The sequence below is a fragment of the Dermacentor andersoni genome, chromosome 9 (genome assembly GCF_023375885.2).
Source record: "Dermacentor andersoni chromosome 9, qqDerAnde1_hic_scaffold, whole genome shotgun sequence".
Taxonomy (NCBI): Eukaryota; Metazoa; Arthropoda; class Arachnida; order Ixodida; family Ixodidae; genus Dermacentor; species Dermacentor andersoni.
The window spans coordinates 16,782,856-16,797,603 of NC_092822.1; the positions used below are offsets into that span (position 1 = coordinate 16,782,856).

Sequence of the window (14,748 nt, forward strand, 5' to 3'; positions counted from 1 at the left end):
AGCATCTAAAGTACGGCGTAGCATAAGTTACGAGGGTCGGATTCGCACACGTGGGGGTCACATCTCGCTAATATCCACATTAGATTTCGTGACAGAACAGGAGCGTAACAGTACATGGAATGAGTCAGAAGCAGACGACAGCGACAGTCAAGCCCGCAATATAGGAATTAAGCAAGACTTGAGAGCGGGCTGGTTGGCATACGTAACTTGATGCGCAAAGGAAAAAAAGATTACTGACGATTACGATACTCCCTAACGCGAAATTTGAGCGCACTTCTATACGTGTTTTTATTTCGCGATATATTGAGGCATCGCACCGATCACCGCACCGACTGGCAGGACGCGCAGCGCTATATGTGGACCGGCCACACAGTTGCCGCTTCCCGGTAACTGCAGCGTCATCTGGTGGTGCTTCAAGGCGGTTTTATCCGCTTTCCTCCTCGTGATTCCGCTGCATCATTCTCCGCTTTCCTCCTCGCGCTCTCTTCGCTCGCCGTATTTCATCCCGCGCTGCGCTCCGCGTTCGCTCTTCCTACTTTCGCTGTGCTCGTTTGCTCGGTTAAAGGGGTTGGGACACCAAATTTTGAGGCTATAAAAAGCATGTTGTAGGCTGCTTCCGTATGCAGGGACACCCAGAACGAAGTATTGGACGCTGCAAACATTTTAAAATAATTTTAATTCAGCTCCAAAAAGTCATTAAAAACTCCTTCTCGTAGTCGAGACCCATCGCTAGCGCGGCAGTTACTACGTCACAGAGGAGGAACGAAAATATTGACGTCATAGCACACTAGCACAAAAACGTGACGTATGATGAGTAGCGATGAAATGCCGATTACGGAGCATGCTGAGCCGAGTGACCGAGCATAGCCTCCACTATGACCGAGCTACAGGCATATAGAAATCCTTTCTTAATGCAAAGAAAGGGTAAGGCGTGCAGGCACGGACACAAGAGGAGAGAAGTGGACAACACGAACGCCGCACGGCGGCCCGCGAACGGCAAACTGCGTGCGGCGAGTTGCCGAGCGGACGGGCCTACGTTTGAGCCGGCCGACTCCGAAAGGGACCAGGATATGCGGAGTTCGTGTTGTCCGCTTCTCTCTTCGCATAGTCGCATAGTTCGGCAGCTCGGAGCGGTCTCTCGTTCGCTTGGCCTTTGTGAGGGCCTGTCCACGTTACCGGCACGGAAACTCGCCGCACGCCGTTTGCCGTTCGCGGGCCCCCGTACGACGGCGGTTTTGCTCGCGAACGGCGAGATTTCCTCGCCGTAGAGAGGGCGGGCCCAGGACCCATTTGTGCGGCAGCCGTACGGCGAAGCGGCCAATCAGCGACCAAGGAGTGGTCACTCTGGCACCGAGGGCAGCTTCACCGCCTCTGATCGTTCGGCGCCGCCGATATTGTCGCTAGGCTTTTTCCGGTTCACTTCAAAGCTAAAGCGTACGGCGCTTCGGAATGAATCACCGTCTCTCACAAGCCGCAATATTTTCTTACCGTTGTTGTCGCTCTTCGCAATAATTATAATAATCGCGACATGCACTTCGAATCGCCAGTTGTTAACATCTGCTGGCAGAGCACGCGTATGCGCGAGCAGACGACGCAGCATAGTTTTACGTCACTATTTTTTGTGGCCCACGTGACCAAGCCATGTTGCGTTTCCTCCTCTGTGACGTCATAGCATCCCCCGGAGCCCAGAAACCGAAACCGAAATCGCTCGGTATAATAATGCTATTATTAAATTATTTATCGGATATATATGAATCCCGCTGTGTGTATCGTGCTCCCTGAAGCATGACAACGTTTGAATCAACAAACGCATGAACGAAAATTGTGATGTCTCCACCCCTTTAAGTCGCCGAGGAATGCCGATGCTCAACGCATGAACGGGCATCTAAGAGTTGCGCTCTAAAATTCACCCACGGTAACGATACTCTCTTTGAGAGTTGCGCTCTAAAATTCACCCACGGTAACGATACTCTCTCATGCGAAATTTGAGCGCAGCTCTATGCGTGTTTTCATTTCAAATATATCGGCTCGCGCGGACAATGTCTCGTGCGGCACATTTCAAACGGAGCGAAGCGTGGCGCGACTGCCTCGCTATAATCGGGAGATTGCGAGAGGCCGCTCGTGTGTGGTGCGTGGGCGCGAGTCACACCAGCCGCCGCAGACAGACCTCCGCTCATGCAGCGCTTTGTTTCCATATATTGTATCGGTCGATGTGCTCGCCGCTTGCCAACGGTAACAGACGACGGCACGCTACTCTGGCGCCAACCCGCCGTCGTCGCCGCAGAGCCCATATTGAGCGGCACTACGTTTTTCTTGCGCTTTCGCCATTCCTCCGCTTTCCTCCTCGCGCTCTCTTCGCTACCGCCCTCTTTCATCCTTCGCTGCACTCGTTCGCTTGGTTACGCCGAGGGCGACGCCGACGCGAAACGCAGTATCTGGAGCGGCGCTCTAAAAACAATGACCAAGGCTGATGGAGTCGGAGTAGTACAAGGCCGCACAGTTTCATACAATAAGGAACTCTACGTCCAAAGCAGACAAAATCTGTCACAGTGCTAATCACGTGGCACAGCCCTTTACCCGAGCACGCACCTTTCAGCCTCACGCGCTGCGAGTGATGAAACGACCGAACACGACGATGCAAAATAAAAGGGAAAGAAGAAAACTGACGTCACTGGACGCCGCAACGGGGCGCAACCGCGCACGTGTGCCGTTGCAAAGAAGCCAAAAAAATAAAACGACGCTAGTAAACAAAAGGGAAGAGATTAACGTCTAAGCGATCTCCGTCCTCCTGCTTACTCAAACGAAACAATATTTAGAACGCCTTCGGAACATTATATGGCCGGCTATAATTAAAGTCCCGCGTCAGAGGTGCCTATGCGTTTCGCAACCCTTGGCAGCAGTGCCCGCAGTTTGTGTGAGCGAGTTGCCGTCTGATGGAGCAGCAGTCGAAAAGAGGGAACGCGCAGATGATACGAAGCGAAACAGTTGGCACTCGCTGGCTCAGCGCATGTCGCAAGTAAAAAAAGAAGAAACAAAGAACCGGCTGCGAGATCTGTGACGTTCGTTGAAGGCGATGACTGTGATAGCACTGACGCCGAACGAGTTAAACTGACCCACAAGAAGCGCGACACGCATGATAGAGTTACTCGACCGCGGGTGGAAAGGGCACCTCCGGTTCAACCGAGTAACATGGCAAGAAACATGGTACAGATCAACGTAAATCGACGGCCGACTTCGAAAGCGAGAAAGAAAACTGAATAAATGAAAAGAAAAAGTGCGAAAAAGTAAATTAAAGAAAAAAGCGTGACAAGATGGCAAGCTTTTTGTACATCACGAAAAAAAAAGACAAAATAGCGCTTCCAATTCTCACAATATTTCGATGGATCACATCGCTTGCATTAAGTTTTCGTCGTTTTTGACTTAGGAGAATACCGCAAGACTTCAAATCTCGGAAGCGATCAACTACGCGGTAGCCGAACTTGTATCGATGCTTTCACGAGACAACGGTCGACATACTGGGAACCGACAATTGCACAAACTGGCACAAACATGGTTGACTGTGTAAATATAGAATATCGTTAATATACAAAAGCTGTACAGCAAGCGAAACACTGCTGATGTCAAGCATTAAGTAATAAACATGATAACATCATGTCGGCGAGTACAGAGGTCATCAACCGCCATAGGTGTCCACATTTCAAAAACAACTACGGTGATTGGTTCAAATTTCGGTGCACTGACAACAGCGTTCCATTAGGAAGGAAGAGTTCCCTGTAAACTTCTTGAGCACATTATTCTCATCTTATTACCTTCCTTGAATCTAACAACTTTTTCAATTCATGTCAACATGGCGTCAGAAAAATTTTTTCGTGTGAGACACAGCTCTTATCTCTCACTAATGATTTTTTTCGCGCTATGGATGTTAACGTTATTGTGGACTGCATTTTTTTAGAGTTTGCTAAGGCGTTCGACACTGTTTCTCATGATCCATTACTAATTAAACTCGGTGCTCTTAATATTAACGATCAGGTATTAGGCTGGATTAAATGTTTTCTTTCCAACCGTAGCCGATATGTCTCAGTTTATGATTATGACACCTTGTTTCCGTAACTTCTGGAGTACCTCAAGGTTCTGTGTTAGGTCCTCTCCTGTTAATTTACAATAATGATCTTCCTGACAACGTTATATTCCATATAAATCTTTTCGCAGATGACTGTGTGCTTTATCGTTCAATTACTAATCGCTCTGATGACGCATATTTACAATCGGACTTGAACGCAATTTCTTCATGGTGCAGCGAATGGCTCATGACACTTACCACTAAGTGCAAACGCCTGCGTATTTCCAGCCGTCCTCCTGAATAGACCCCTCGCCATCTTCTTGATAACACTCCGTTATCACCTGTCTCATCGTACAAATATCTGGGTATTCCCTGAACACGCAATCTGTCCTGGAATATGCACGTGAACTACACATCTAACCAGGCTAACCGCACGCTCGGATTCTCACGGCGCCATTAGCTTCTAACAGCACCGTTAAGCTTCATCTGAACAGGACGTTAATAAGATCTAAACTAGAATATGCTTGCTGCATTTCGGATCCTAATCAGATAAATTTAATTACCACTTTAGAGTCTGTTCCAAACTGCGCCGCCCGTTTTACTGTTTCAAATTATTCCCGAACGGAAAGCGTATCTGCAATGAAACCTGCACTTGGTCTTCGCGTTCTTTCTCTGCACCGTAAATATTTTCGCTTATGTCTTTTTCGTAGAATTTATTATACCAACCTTATTCTCAAAGATAAGTTACTCCTCTCTCCATCTCATATATATTCACGTACTGACCACAACTTCAAGGTAGGAATACCGCAATGCCGAACTAGCCTTTCTATAAATTCATTCATTACTCGAACTGGAAATGACTGGAACAATCTCCCTACCTTCATCGCTGCCCATCACCGACGTCAACAAATTTAAGAAAACTGCCACCGATTTTGTATGCCCTCGTCTTTGTAATGCCTCACCCTGAGAGTACTGAAATAAATAAATAAATAAATAAATAAATAAATAAATAAATAAATAAATAAATAAATAAATAAATAGCGGTTTACATGGAAGACAGCCAGCCTTCCGGGTCGCTTTAGTGCACCATGTGATTTATTCCATGTTTTTCCTATGTTAGTTACAGTGGAGGGAATTGGGAAGCTCTCTCCAGAAGGCTGTCGTTCTTTGTTCGATATCAACCACTGTTAGGTCGCCTTAACCTCGCCTTAAGTTCGCCTACGTCACGTTCCCCTGCTTTAGAACCATTACCTTTGCTTTCTTTTTAAACTCGATGGGGGGCGAAATACGAACACGCCCGTTTACTTAGATTTAGGTGCACGTTAAAGGACCTCAGATGGTAAAAATTATTCCGGAGTCCGCCACTACGGCGTGCCTCATAATCAGATCATGGTTTTGGCACGTAAAACGCCATTATTAATTTGATTTTTAAACTGCGCTACCACTGCACTATCTCCGAGATCGGCCCACATTTCTCGTTAAGTGAAGCCACAATTCCGGTTTAAACAAACTAATAAATAAACTAATCAATTAATTAATAATGGTAGTTTCGCATGTTGATAGACTGCGGCGGAGTTCGGTTGCGTCGCTAAGGAAGATTTCAAACGGACTTCCATAACAGCGGAGCAACACGTTATCTGAGACGAATGCTCTCAACGATAAAGAACGCGATACAGGCGAGTGCACAAAGGACAAGGTAATTGTGCGATTAACACCACGCGGCTAACATACTACAGCTTCGCATACGTGCGCAGAAGGCGGAACAGGGAACACACCAGAAGATATGCAAAGTAGGAGAGCGCGGATGAGGTGGAGAAGGGGGAGGTTAGATAGCTCGGCGCGTCTGAAGACTGCCGGCCGTATAGACGAGATAAATGCGCGTGATGCCGAGGATCAAGCGCAATCTTGCATGAGTATACAATAGGAGAACCTCCGCAAGTGTGACTGGTGTAAACCAGCTCCGGACGCAATTGATGCAGGGCTTGGAGAATTATACGCACGCGCTACATACGACGCAACGTCGAGAAGGTTCAACTAACTTATGATCGGTGGCCTGAACGACTCGCGGAATTCGAAACAACAGGTGCACAGGGCGACGCAAACAGCGCACCGAGTTCTCACACGCGAGCCTCCACGCAGGAGTGCGCCTTCAGTAACTTCATCCAAAATCAAGACTGTGGTTGACAGATGGAAAACGAACGGCAAAAGTATTCCAAATGACAGGTGTGCTTTGATATGTTTTAGCGCAATGCACCAAATGTGCGTTGTGCCCAATAACGATGTTCGAAGCTACGACAAGAGATCTATCGGGAGGACATGCCGCCCTATACTGCGTATATCGCAAAGATGGCGATGGCGGCCGCGAGCAACCTTGGTACCATCCAGTACAATCACTTTCGTTGCAAAGCGGTTTGTCGGTTTCCTCAGTGCCGCGCGGCCTCTGCGAACAGATCCGAGTCAATTGCGCACAAAGCCGCAACGTTAGTCACCGATACCCGCGACCGACCAGACGGAGCAGTGCCGATTAGGCCGAACGGCCTATAGGCAGTGCGCCGGTGACGAAAAGGTCGTTGGCCGTTGATTGTGTGTATCATGCGATGCGGGCTGCAAGCCATCGAGGAAACCTTGCCGCTAATATATATACGTCCTTGCGAGTGGCTAATCTGCGATTGGTTCCGAGATCGCGCACATACGCGGTTTTTGACGGCCGCGGTAGCGATGTTCGCATATATGGTCCAGCTCGGGTATAAGAGGGCGGCCAAGTATGCCGCTAGCGCACATGCAGAAGTTCGTTTGTCTGCTTGAGATCGCGCGTTGACAGAAATCTTCCTATGTGAACATGCGTATATCCGATACGATCTGCGTGCCTTCCAGTGGCTAATCGGTTAGATTATCACGATGTGTATGTGCGATGATCTGGGCGTTGTCGAGCCGTATACGGGTCAACAACGCCAAGAAGATTCGCGCGCGCCCACACACACACACACACACACACACACACACACACACACACACACACACACACACACACACACACACGCAAGATCGAGCGCCATGGAAGGGCTCGTCCTATGCACCAACATCCGCCGGGTGTTTACCCGTATATTCGAAAACTGAAATATTATCCCTTTGTTGCATGCTGTCCACTACAAATTTCGGTGATCTTCGGAAGAATTTTAGTGCTTTCGAGAAGCTCCTGTGCATGGTGCCAACTTCAGTGGACAACGTAAGTTTTCTGTGGTTGCCCTGCAAGGTGCCGCCAATGACCGTTTTCCCCCAACTCTGCTTTAAAAAAAGAAAAAAGCGTCTTGTTCCGGGGAGTATTTCACGCGCGGCCCCTCACGTTTACTCCAGTGACATTATGGTTTAGTACACGTAATTGACAACACGGGATAGATGAACCCTTCGGAGACAGGACCTGCCAATAGTAAGACTAATTGAAGCCATTTTCTTTCTGCGGAACGCATCTTCCAAAATGTCCACTGTAGTGTCCACACCATGCAAGACAGGAGAAACAACAAATGCGTGGGAGCGCTTTCTGAACAGTGTAGTCCTCGCTCCTTGCGCGTATAATAACCCTTTGTTCATTATATCATCCATCCAGCCAACAGGAAGAAACAATAGAAGGAGCTACCATGCAGCTCCTGCCACACCAAAATGAAGGCCACTTGTCCAAGCAAGTTTATAGTTGCCACCGCGCGTGTTTTGGGCAACAACAATCATTTTACAGGTCAGGAATCATGCGCAGCACCAATATGTACAAAGTTGCTTGTCAAGTGCAAAAAGACATAACTGCTATAACTTCCCTACTGAAAACGTTTCAGTGCCACGTAAGCAGGCGTTTGGCGCAAATGGCACTCGGGCGGGCGGCTGCAGCTGCAGGCGAGTAGCATTGTAGCAAAATGGCGCAAACGGCGCAGTTCGACGAGCACGACTGGTCCATTTAATCCCCAAAGCATGCATGGCGCACCGTAGTTCTAAGGGGAAAAGTCCCCGAGAAACTTAGCGAGAAAATGCGCTGCCAGATCGAGGCCTCTCGAAAACTGCGCAGCAAAAGCAACAGCAGGCATATATAAAATCCGTGTATCAAGGCGATGGCACATCTGCAGTTTTTAGCGTTGTCGCTAAACCATGCCAAGGTTTTCGAATAGCGCCACTACAGTGTTTCGCAGCAGAAGGCCCTCGAGTGCAGAGGTACCAACCCATCCTTCTAATCCTCCTACCATTCGTGGGCTCTACATACTGTAAAGAACGAACAGAAGGCCGAAACACCTGCGCCGCCAAAGCGGACGCACTTGTGAAACAAGCAATTCCGAGAGCTACGAACAGCTGCGTCACCGCGAATGCCAGTCTAGTTATACGTCCCATCTTAAACACGTCAACTACTCACGCACAGACGGGACCCTCGATCAATATGCGTCGACCTTGAGTACACTGACCAAACAGTCGTACGCTGTTTCTGAAGAAACAGCGAATAATAATAATAATAATAATAATAATAATAATAATAATAAAGGGGGTAAGATCGGCGCACGCGTGCACCATCGACTGATTTAAGGGGTTCGAAACATCTGGGCTATGAGGGGCTTCATAAAGGAAGGCTCCGCGGAGTTAATGTGCAGACCACCTGCGACTCCTTGCGCGCGCGGTTATGTGTCAGTGCTCGGGCGTTCTTTTTTTTTTTTTTTCCTTCCCAAACACCGCGTCCGCACCACGGAGGAACGGGTATCGAACCCGCGACGTCGTGCTCAGCGGAGAGCTACATACCGGGACCAGGGCGCTCAGACCACTGAGAAAAACGTCCCATGGAGTTACAAGGCACTCAAGAGGGCGAAATAAACTTTCACGGAGGGAGTGTTGGCCATACATTGGACGCTAAATGCCACAGCCCTGAACGGTTCGGGCTAACATATCCCAGGCCTATAGTACTGTATATACACACGTACACAAGTGCCTAGTTTGAACGAAACGGTGCATCGCGAAGTAATGCCTATAACGAAGTAGTGAAATTTCCCTTGAAATCCTCGTAGAGATCTATGTTGCAGTACATGAAATAACGAATATAACGAAGTAGTTTTGGCTTCCTCTTCAACTTCGTTATAACGAGGTTTATTGTAATCGCCAAATAAAAGAAAGTGGACTAGGGGATGGCTGCCGTGCTGAACGAAGGCGTGAATTTGCTACCACAAGCTACGCTACGGCTAACTAAATCTGGTTTCTAAATATGCATAAATTTATGTTCTAGCGTGCACTTGCAAGTTATGCTGGCGGCAAGGACTATAGGCTTCTGGTTTTCTAATTTCTTCCTCTTAGCGCGCACTTCACAATAAAACATTTGTTTCTTACAGTGTCGACAAGACTGCTGCAACGCCGGTTGCTAAGACGTTACTAGAACACAGACTATACTATACTGTCAGCTTCTATAGTATATATCACTTGCTCCTTTTCCGAAGAAACGAAATAAAGAGCCAGTCTCGCGCGACCAGTGGCGTAGCGCAAGTGCGCTTGACGGGCTGGAAAAATTCTGCCTCTAACGCCGTACAACTTCCGACACCGCTGCAGGCACTTTCCCCATTGCACGATCACTAAAGAAAAAAAAAGAAGAAGCGATAACCAAGTAAGCCGAATTAAAAGAACCGCGTACGCTTGCACCAACGCTTTGCGCCCAGCAATTTACTAAGCGAGGCGGAGGCGATGAAACTCGGTGCCTCGGGCTACGGCGCAGTGCCGTGGGGTCCGGGGGCACCCCGAACCAAAATGCGCCCGGGCGCGAAAGCTGTTACGGCCCACAACGACCGAGATGCGAGGAGGAGGGTGTCGACGCCGAGTCGCACACGTGCCATTCCGTAGAAGAGGGCCTGGCGCAGCCCCCGCATTATTTAAGGTCACTCGCAAGGGGGCCGCCGTACACAACGCTTTGCCACCTGCCGCAGGAATGCAGTCAATCTTGGCAGGGGAGGCACGAGGGCATCCAATGGTGAAACCAATAACAACCGTGGTTTGGGCTTATGATATAGTTATAGCTAAACCTTTTTAGTGCGCTATGTACAGTCACCGCCTTCCTTCCTTCACACGAATTGCGCACTAAAAAAGATTTGTTTTTTTCTTGTCCAAGCAATGTTTCACCAACCAGCCGCCATTTTATTTTATAACACTTAATTAGTTCATCAGGGCTACCAAACACAAAAGTGATGCATGTGTATCCCTGTAATGGCAGGCGTATCACTTATGCTACGCTCCGTTTGATATGCCTTAACGTTCCTATATATAATCACGGGAAATTTCACTCAATTCTTTATACGCTGCAGCTATGTATGTTTCCCAGTTGTGGATAGCTTGTAACATCAATGGCTAATTACTATACTAATTACTTTTTTACTCAAATGGCTTTCTTTTTCTTAGAACGTACTCTCCACGGTCAGAAATAAGGGTGAACAAGTTGTCTTAATATTTTTTATATAGAAGTGTTTGGGCATTAGAAGGACAACGAAACAACTTTCAAGCGACTGTGTCCTTATCCTAACTCGCATCGTTCTTGCTGATGCTAACAGACAAGACAGATCAATGAGCTCTAAATCAAAGTACTAATAGTGACAGTGCTGTCAGTTGGCTAATCTTTACACCAAAGCCACAATGACCCAACATTCCGACAAGTTGCCTAATCTTCAATATGAATCGGATCCTTGAAAAGAAACAGGCCCGGGGTCGGAGGGAGTTGGGGAAGAGAGGGTTGAAGGGATCTGATTTCTGAAGGGTTTCATTTCCTGTTCAGCTTGATATAATGCGAGAAGCATGGGAGCGGTGGCGAACTCAGACAAAAAGAGTGTGCTGCTGCTGCGCATAGCTCAGTCCAGAAAAGCCTCAAATTCATATTTTGTATAACTGTTACTGTAAACTGTCTACAGACTTACCTCCAGTGCTCTTACGTGACAAGGGTAGACACGAAGTACTTTACATCAAGCACTTTGCGATAGTCATAATTCTAATTTACAGAACTTAATGGTTGAATATTTCGTGACCTGCAAGAGCGAGTTATAGCTGAAACTATAAAGCATAACGACACCGCAAACTCCTAGTTCGTCATATCGCCGTCAGTTCCAATGCCACCGACCTTCTCGAAAGTACGAGTAGACGCTTCAGCAGCACGAGAAACCGCGACGGGAATCCCCGAACCCTTTCCCGTGACGAGCTTGAGCGAAACGCATCTCGTTCGATATAGACAGCAAAAGCGCAACTTCTGAAAACAGCGCGGAAGACTAGAACAAACACACCCGCCTGTCAACAGGGTGCGCAGGCGCATTGATTTTGCTCAAGACCAGTGGCCAACGCAATTTGTACAACGACTGCGGCGCTGACACAAATCGATGGCAACCAAGTGAACGGGACGCATAATGTCACAGACCGGCGCGCACATTTGTACAAATTTATGTAAGCGAAGCATATATAGGTGGACATTAAAGCTCATCACCACAGCCTGCTTGAAAAGTATACCGGCCTCTCCGCACCACGGCTACGGGCCACACGATGGATTCGTATCTTCGCAACTTTTTTAAAGAGCACAGCATGCACGCGGAAAGCTGTGGCCTCATCTTCGGGATCCCGTTTGCGCAATGGGAAAGCCGCAGGGGGAACTCCGCCCGGTACGGTCAAGGGTGCAGCGCGGTCTCGTAACTTTCGGGCGAAAACTGCACACGCCATTTCCAGCCTTGCTCACCTCGATTACGACGCTGCTCCTTCATGAGCGGGTGCGAGGACACGATGCCCCAGTCGACCAACATGACTGCCGCCCCTCTCGGTTTCCTTCAATCGACCAGCAGCAGCAGCAGCTGAGACGAAAACTTGCGAGTGCCGTTTCCGCTAGTGAACTTGGCTCCGTAAAAAGTGCGCACGACGAGACAAGGGCGCGCACGCGCACACAGGCAGGCACGATCACCGGCACTAAGTCCGAGTCAACAAATCCTGTGACAGCGCGTCACGCTCGGGGCGCACCACCAGCAGCGATGCCGCGCGCGCACCAGCCGACGACTTCTCCGACTTGGCGCTGTGCAGTGCTTGCCGTCGACCCGGTTGCCGTTGGCGACACGAGAAGCCGTCTCAACCAGGACCGCATTGCACAACGCTCGAAGGACGTAAACGAAGAAGCACGCGTCCAGAAGAGGAGGGAGGGGTGTCTAAGGCGGAGGAGGGAGGCGGGGGGGTAAGCACACGCGCGACACACTCTTCTTGATAATGAAACAGTTGGCGGCAAGCGACGAAATGTCACCGTCAGGGGACAAAAAGTCAAGTGCAGTCTTGAAAAATAGGCCGTGCAAAGAAATCACGCGAGTGGCGACGCTATCAATCAGCGTCACGTCGAATAGCCGCAAAGGAACTGGGTTTGCGTTTTGCGCTGGGCACGCATAGAATTTTTGCCAATCAACGAACGAATGCGACACACCGCCGCGCCGCTGTAGTCGGCAGCGCGCACGCGGACGGGAACGCACCGAACAGGCGCAGAGGGCCGACGCCAAGCCAGCTCGGACCCTTCCCTTTCCTCCTCGCCAGAACCTCTCCACCGCCAGCACGCGCGCGCGCAAACACACACACACACACACACACACACACCCTCGAGCGCCGACCAATCGGAGACCGGATCCGCCGCCACGTGACACGCTACACCTCCCTCCTTTCCCCTCCACTTCTACTTTTCGCTTCTTTTCCCGCCTTTCTGTTCTTTGCCTCCGTGCTCCGCGGACGTCACTGAAGGGGTGACCAATCGCAAACGGCCAGCGAACGCGACGTAAACTAGGGGATGAGAAAGAAAAGTGGAAAATCGATGGGCTCTGTCCATTGATGCTGTGGTTAGACAGCTGGGAGCCGTGATGAACAACGGGGAAATTGTCGTCTCGTTCACGTCGTCGGCTGTACGCCCGTAAGCAAGCCAGACGGATGGAAGAAACCCGATCGAAGCATTGTGCGCAAGGGCGCGTGAGAAATACAGGTCTCGTGTAAGCAAAGCCGAGCAATGTCTTGCTTGCTTCTCGGAAGTGGGAACCCGACCAAGAGTCAAGCACGGCGCGTGTGCACTGAATATAGCATCACAGGTAGAAGCGAGGGGTGACGTGGCCAGGCAGAATAGGTTGTTTACACCACAAAGGTCACAGGAGTTCAAACAATAAACAAAGAGAGCACTCAGTGTCACAAGCAAACTTGCGCGATAACGATTGCGCACACAGCCAACGAATGCGTGTAAACATTGAAAACAAATAAATCCAACGCAAACAAAAAGCAAGAAGTGCTGAGCGCGCGATAACAGCTGCGTAAGCTTTTCCCATTTATTGTCAGTAGAATCCACGCGCGCGCGATAACAGCTGCGTAAGCTTTTCCCATTTATTGACAGTAGAATCCACGCGCGCGCTGGTAACAGGGAGATTTAGAAACAGGGGACCCACAGTCAGGGGACAGTGCAGACCAGGTGTACAAAGGAGTTAAGGTTCTTTGGGTACGGAATGCAGCTTGGAGACACTACTTCTAAAACTCCCTATTAAAAGAAAACTGAACAAAGCTACAGAAGCCAGGAACAAGTGTTCCACCTAGCAAAATTGAGATTGCTAAATTTGAGCCGGCGCAGTTATGAGACGCTGTGTTGTTCGCATCGCGGGTTCTCCTTCAGGTCTCACCGGAACGGGGCAACACATGGAAACGGCAACAGTCTTTACGTGCTCGGCATGCCGTAATATCGTCGAGACCTTCCCTGCGTTCTTCTCACTGCCTCTTTTGAATCCTGAAATGTCACGTTCGGCGCAAGAACAATAGAAGGCAAACTGATAATACAAAAATAACACATCTGAAAGGAAGCCCTAAGCGAACAGAGGAATGCTGCGGCGTCACAGAAAAAGCAACAGCGAAAGTGATTCCCAAAGAGCTCACACACGCGGGCGCACCCACTCCAGACCACCATTGTGGCACAACGCCAGAGACTTCCCGCCAAAAGAGCGCGGCGAAAACTCAGCGCCCTAGGAAAAAAAAAAAAAGTCATCCTCTCCATGTTCTCTATCACTCTTCCTCGTCATTAAGTGCCCCAGGCATATCGTGTCTACGAAGCAGAAGGCAGGATCGAAAAGGAAAAAAAAAAAAAAAGAATTACGGGAGCCTGGGTAGAGAGAAGGGATAGGGCGCGAACACCGAGTGTGTTTGGATCCAGAGAACGCGGCCCGAGAGCGGAGAGAGGCAACTGAGAGAGCGTTGAGAGAGGGGCACGCGTGCGCGCTTTCCGATGACGTCACTCGCGACGTCACTAAACGTCACGCGGCAGCGCCACGCCTGCAGATGTTTTCAATGTCACCTTGGCCACTCCGGCGCCGCACGGATGCCGGAGAGGCGAAAGAATGCGCATAGGAAAAAAAGAAAAACGTTTTCTACACAGCCGTTAGAAACATGCGGGCCATAACATCCCTCTACCACTACTTCCAGTACTACATTTCTTTAGCTTATTTGTGTGTGTGTGTGCGCGCGCGTGCGTGCGTGCGTGCTCGCACTAACTCACCCAGCCGAAAGTAGTACTTCGTTTTCACGGCTCAACGATGTAGCGGGAGATAAATGCGACCCCGGGGATACCAGTAACGCGTGGCTCGCTATCAGGTTTTTCTTTTTTCGACGTTCGTGGCCCGGACTAGTTTTCTTATCGCAAGCATCCTCACTCGCCGACA

The 14,748-nt window shown here is 49.3% G+C and overlaps 1 protein-coding gene across 9 annotated transcripts in view; it reads right to left on the reverse strand.

The window, feature by feature from the left end:
* The window catches only part of Pfrx (6-phosphofructo-2-kinase/fructose-2,6-biphosphatase), a 145,091-nt gene that overhangs the window by 52,377 nt on the left and 77,966 nt on the right, over positions 1-14,748 (reverse strand). The window contains exon 1 of one of the 9 annotated variants that reach the window (XM_050174844.3): positions 11,775-12,515. The exons of the other annotated variants lie outside the window; for them this stretch is intronic. Coding sequence (XP_050030801.1) covers positions 11,775-11,838 — 64 coding nt within the window. The 5' untranslated portion in view covers positions 11,839-12,515. Of the gene's footprint in view, positions 1-11,774; positions 12,516-14,748 lie in introns of those variants that run through there. 9 annotated transcript variants of the gene reach the window in all.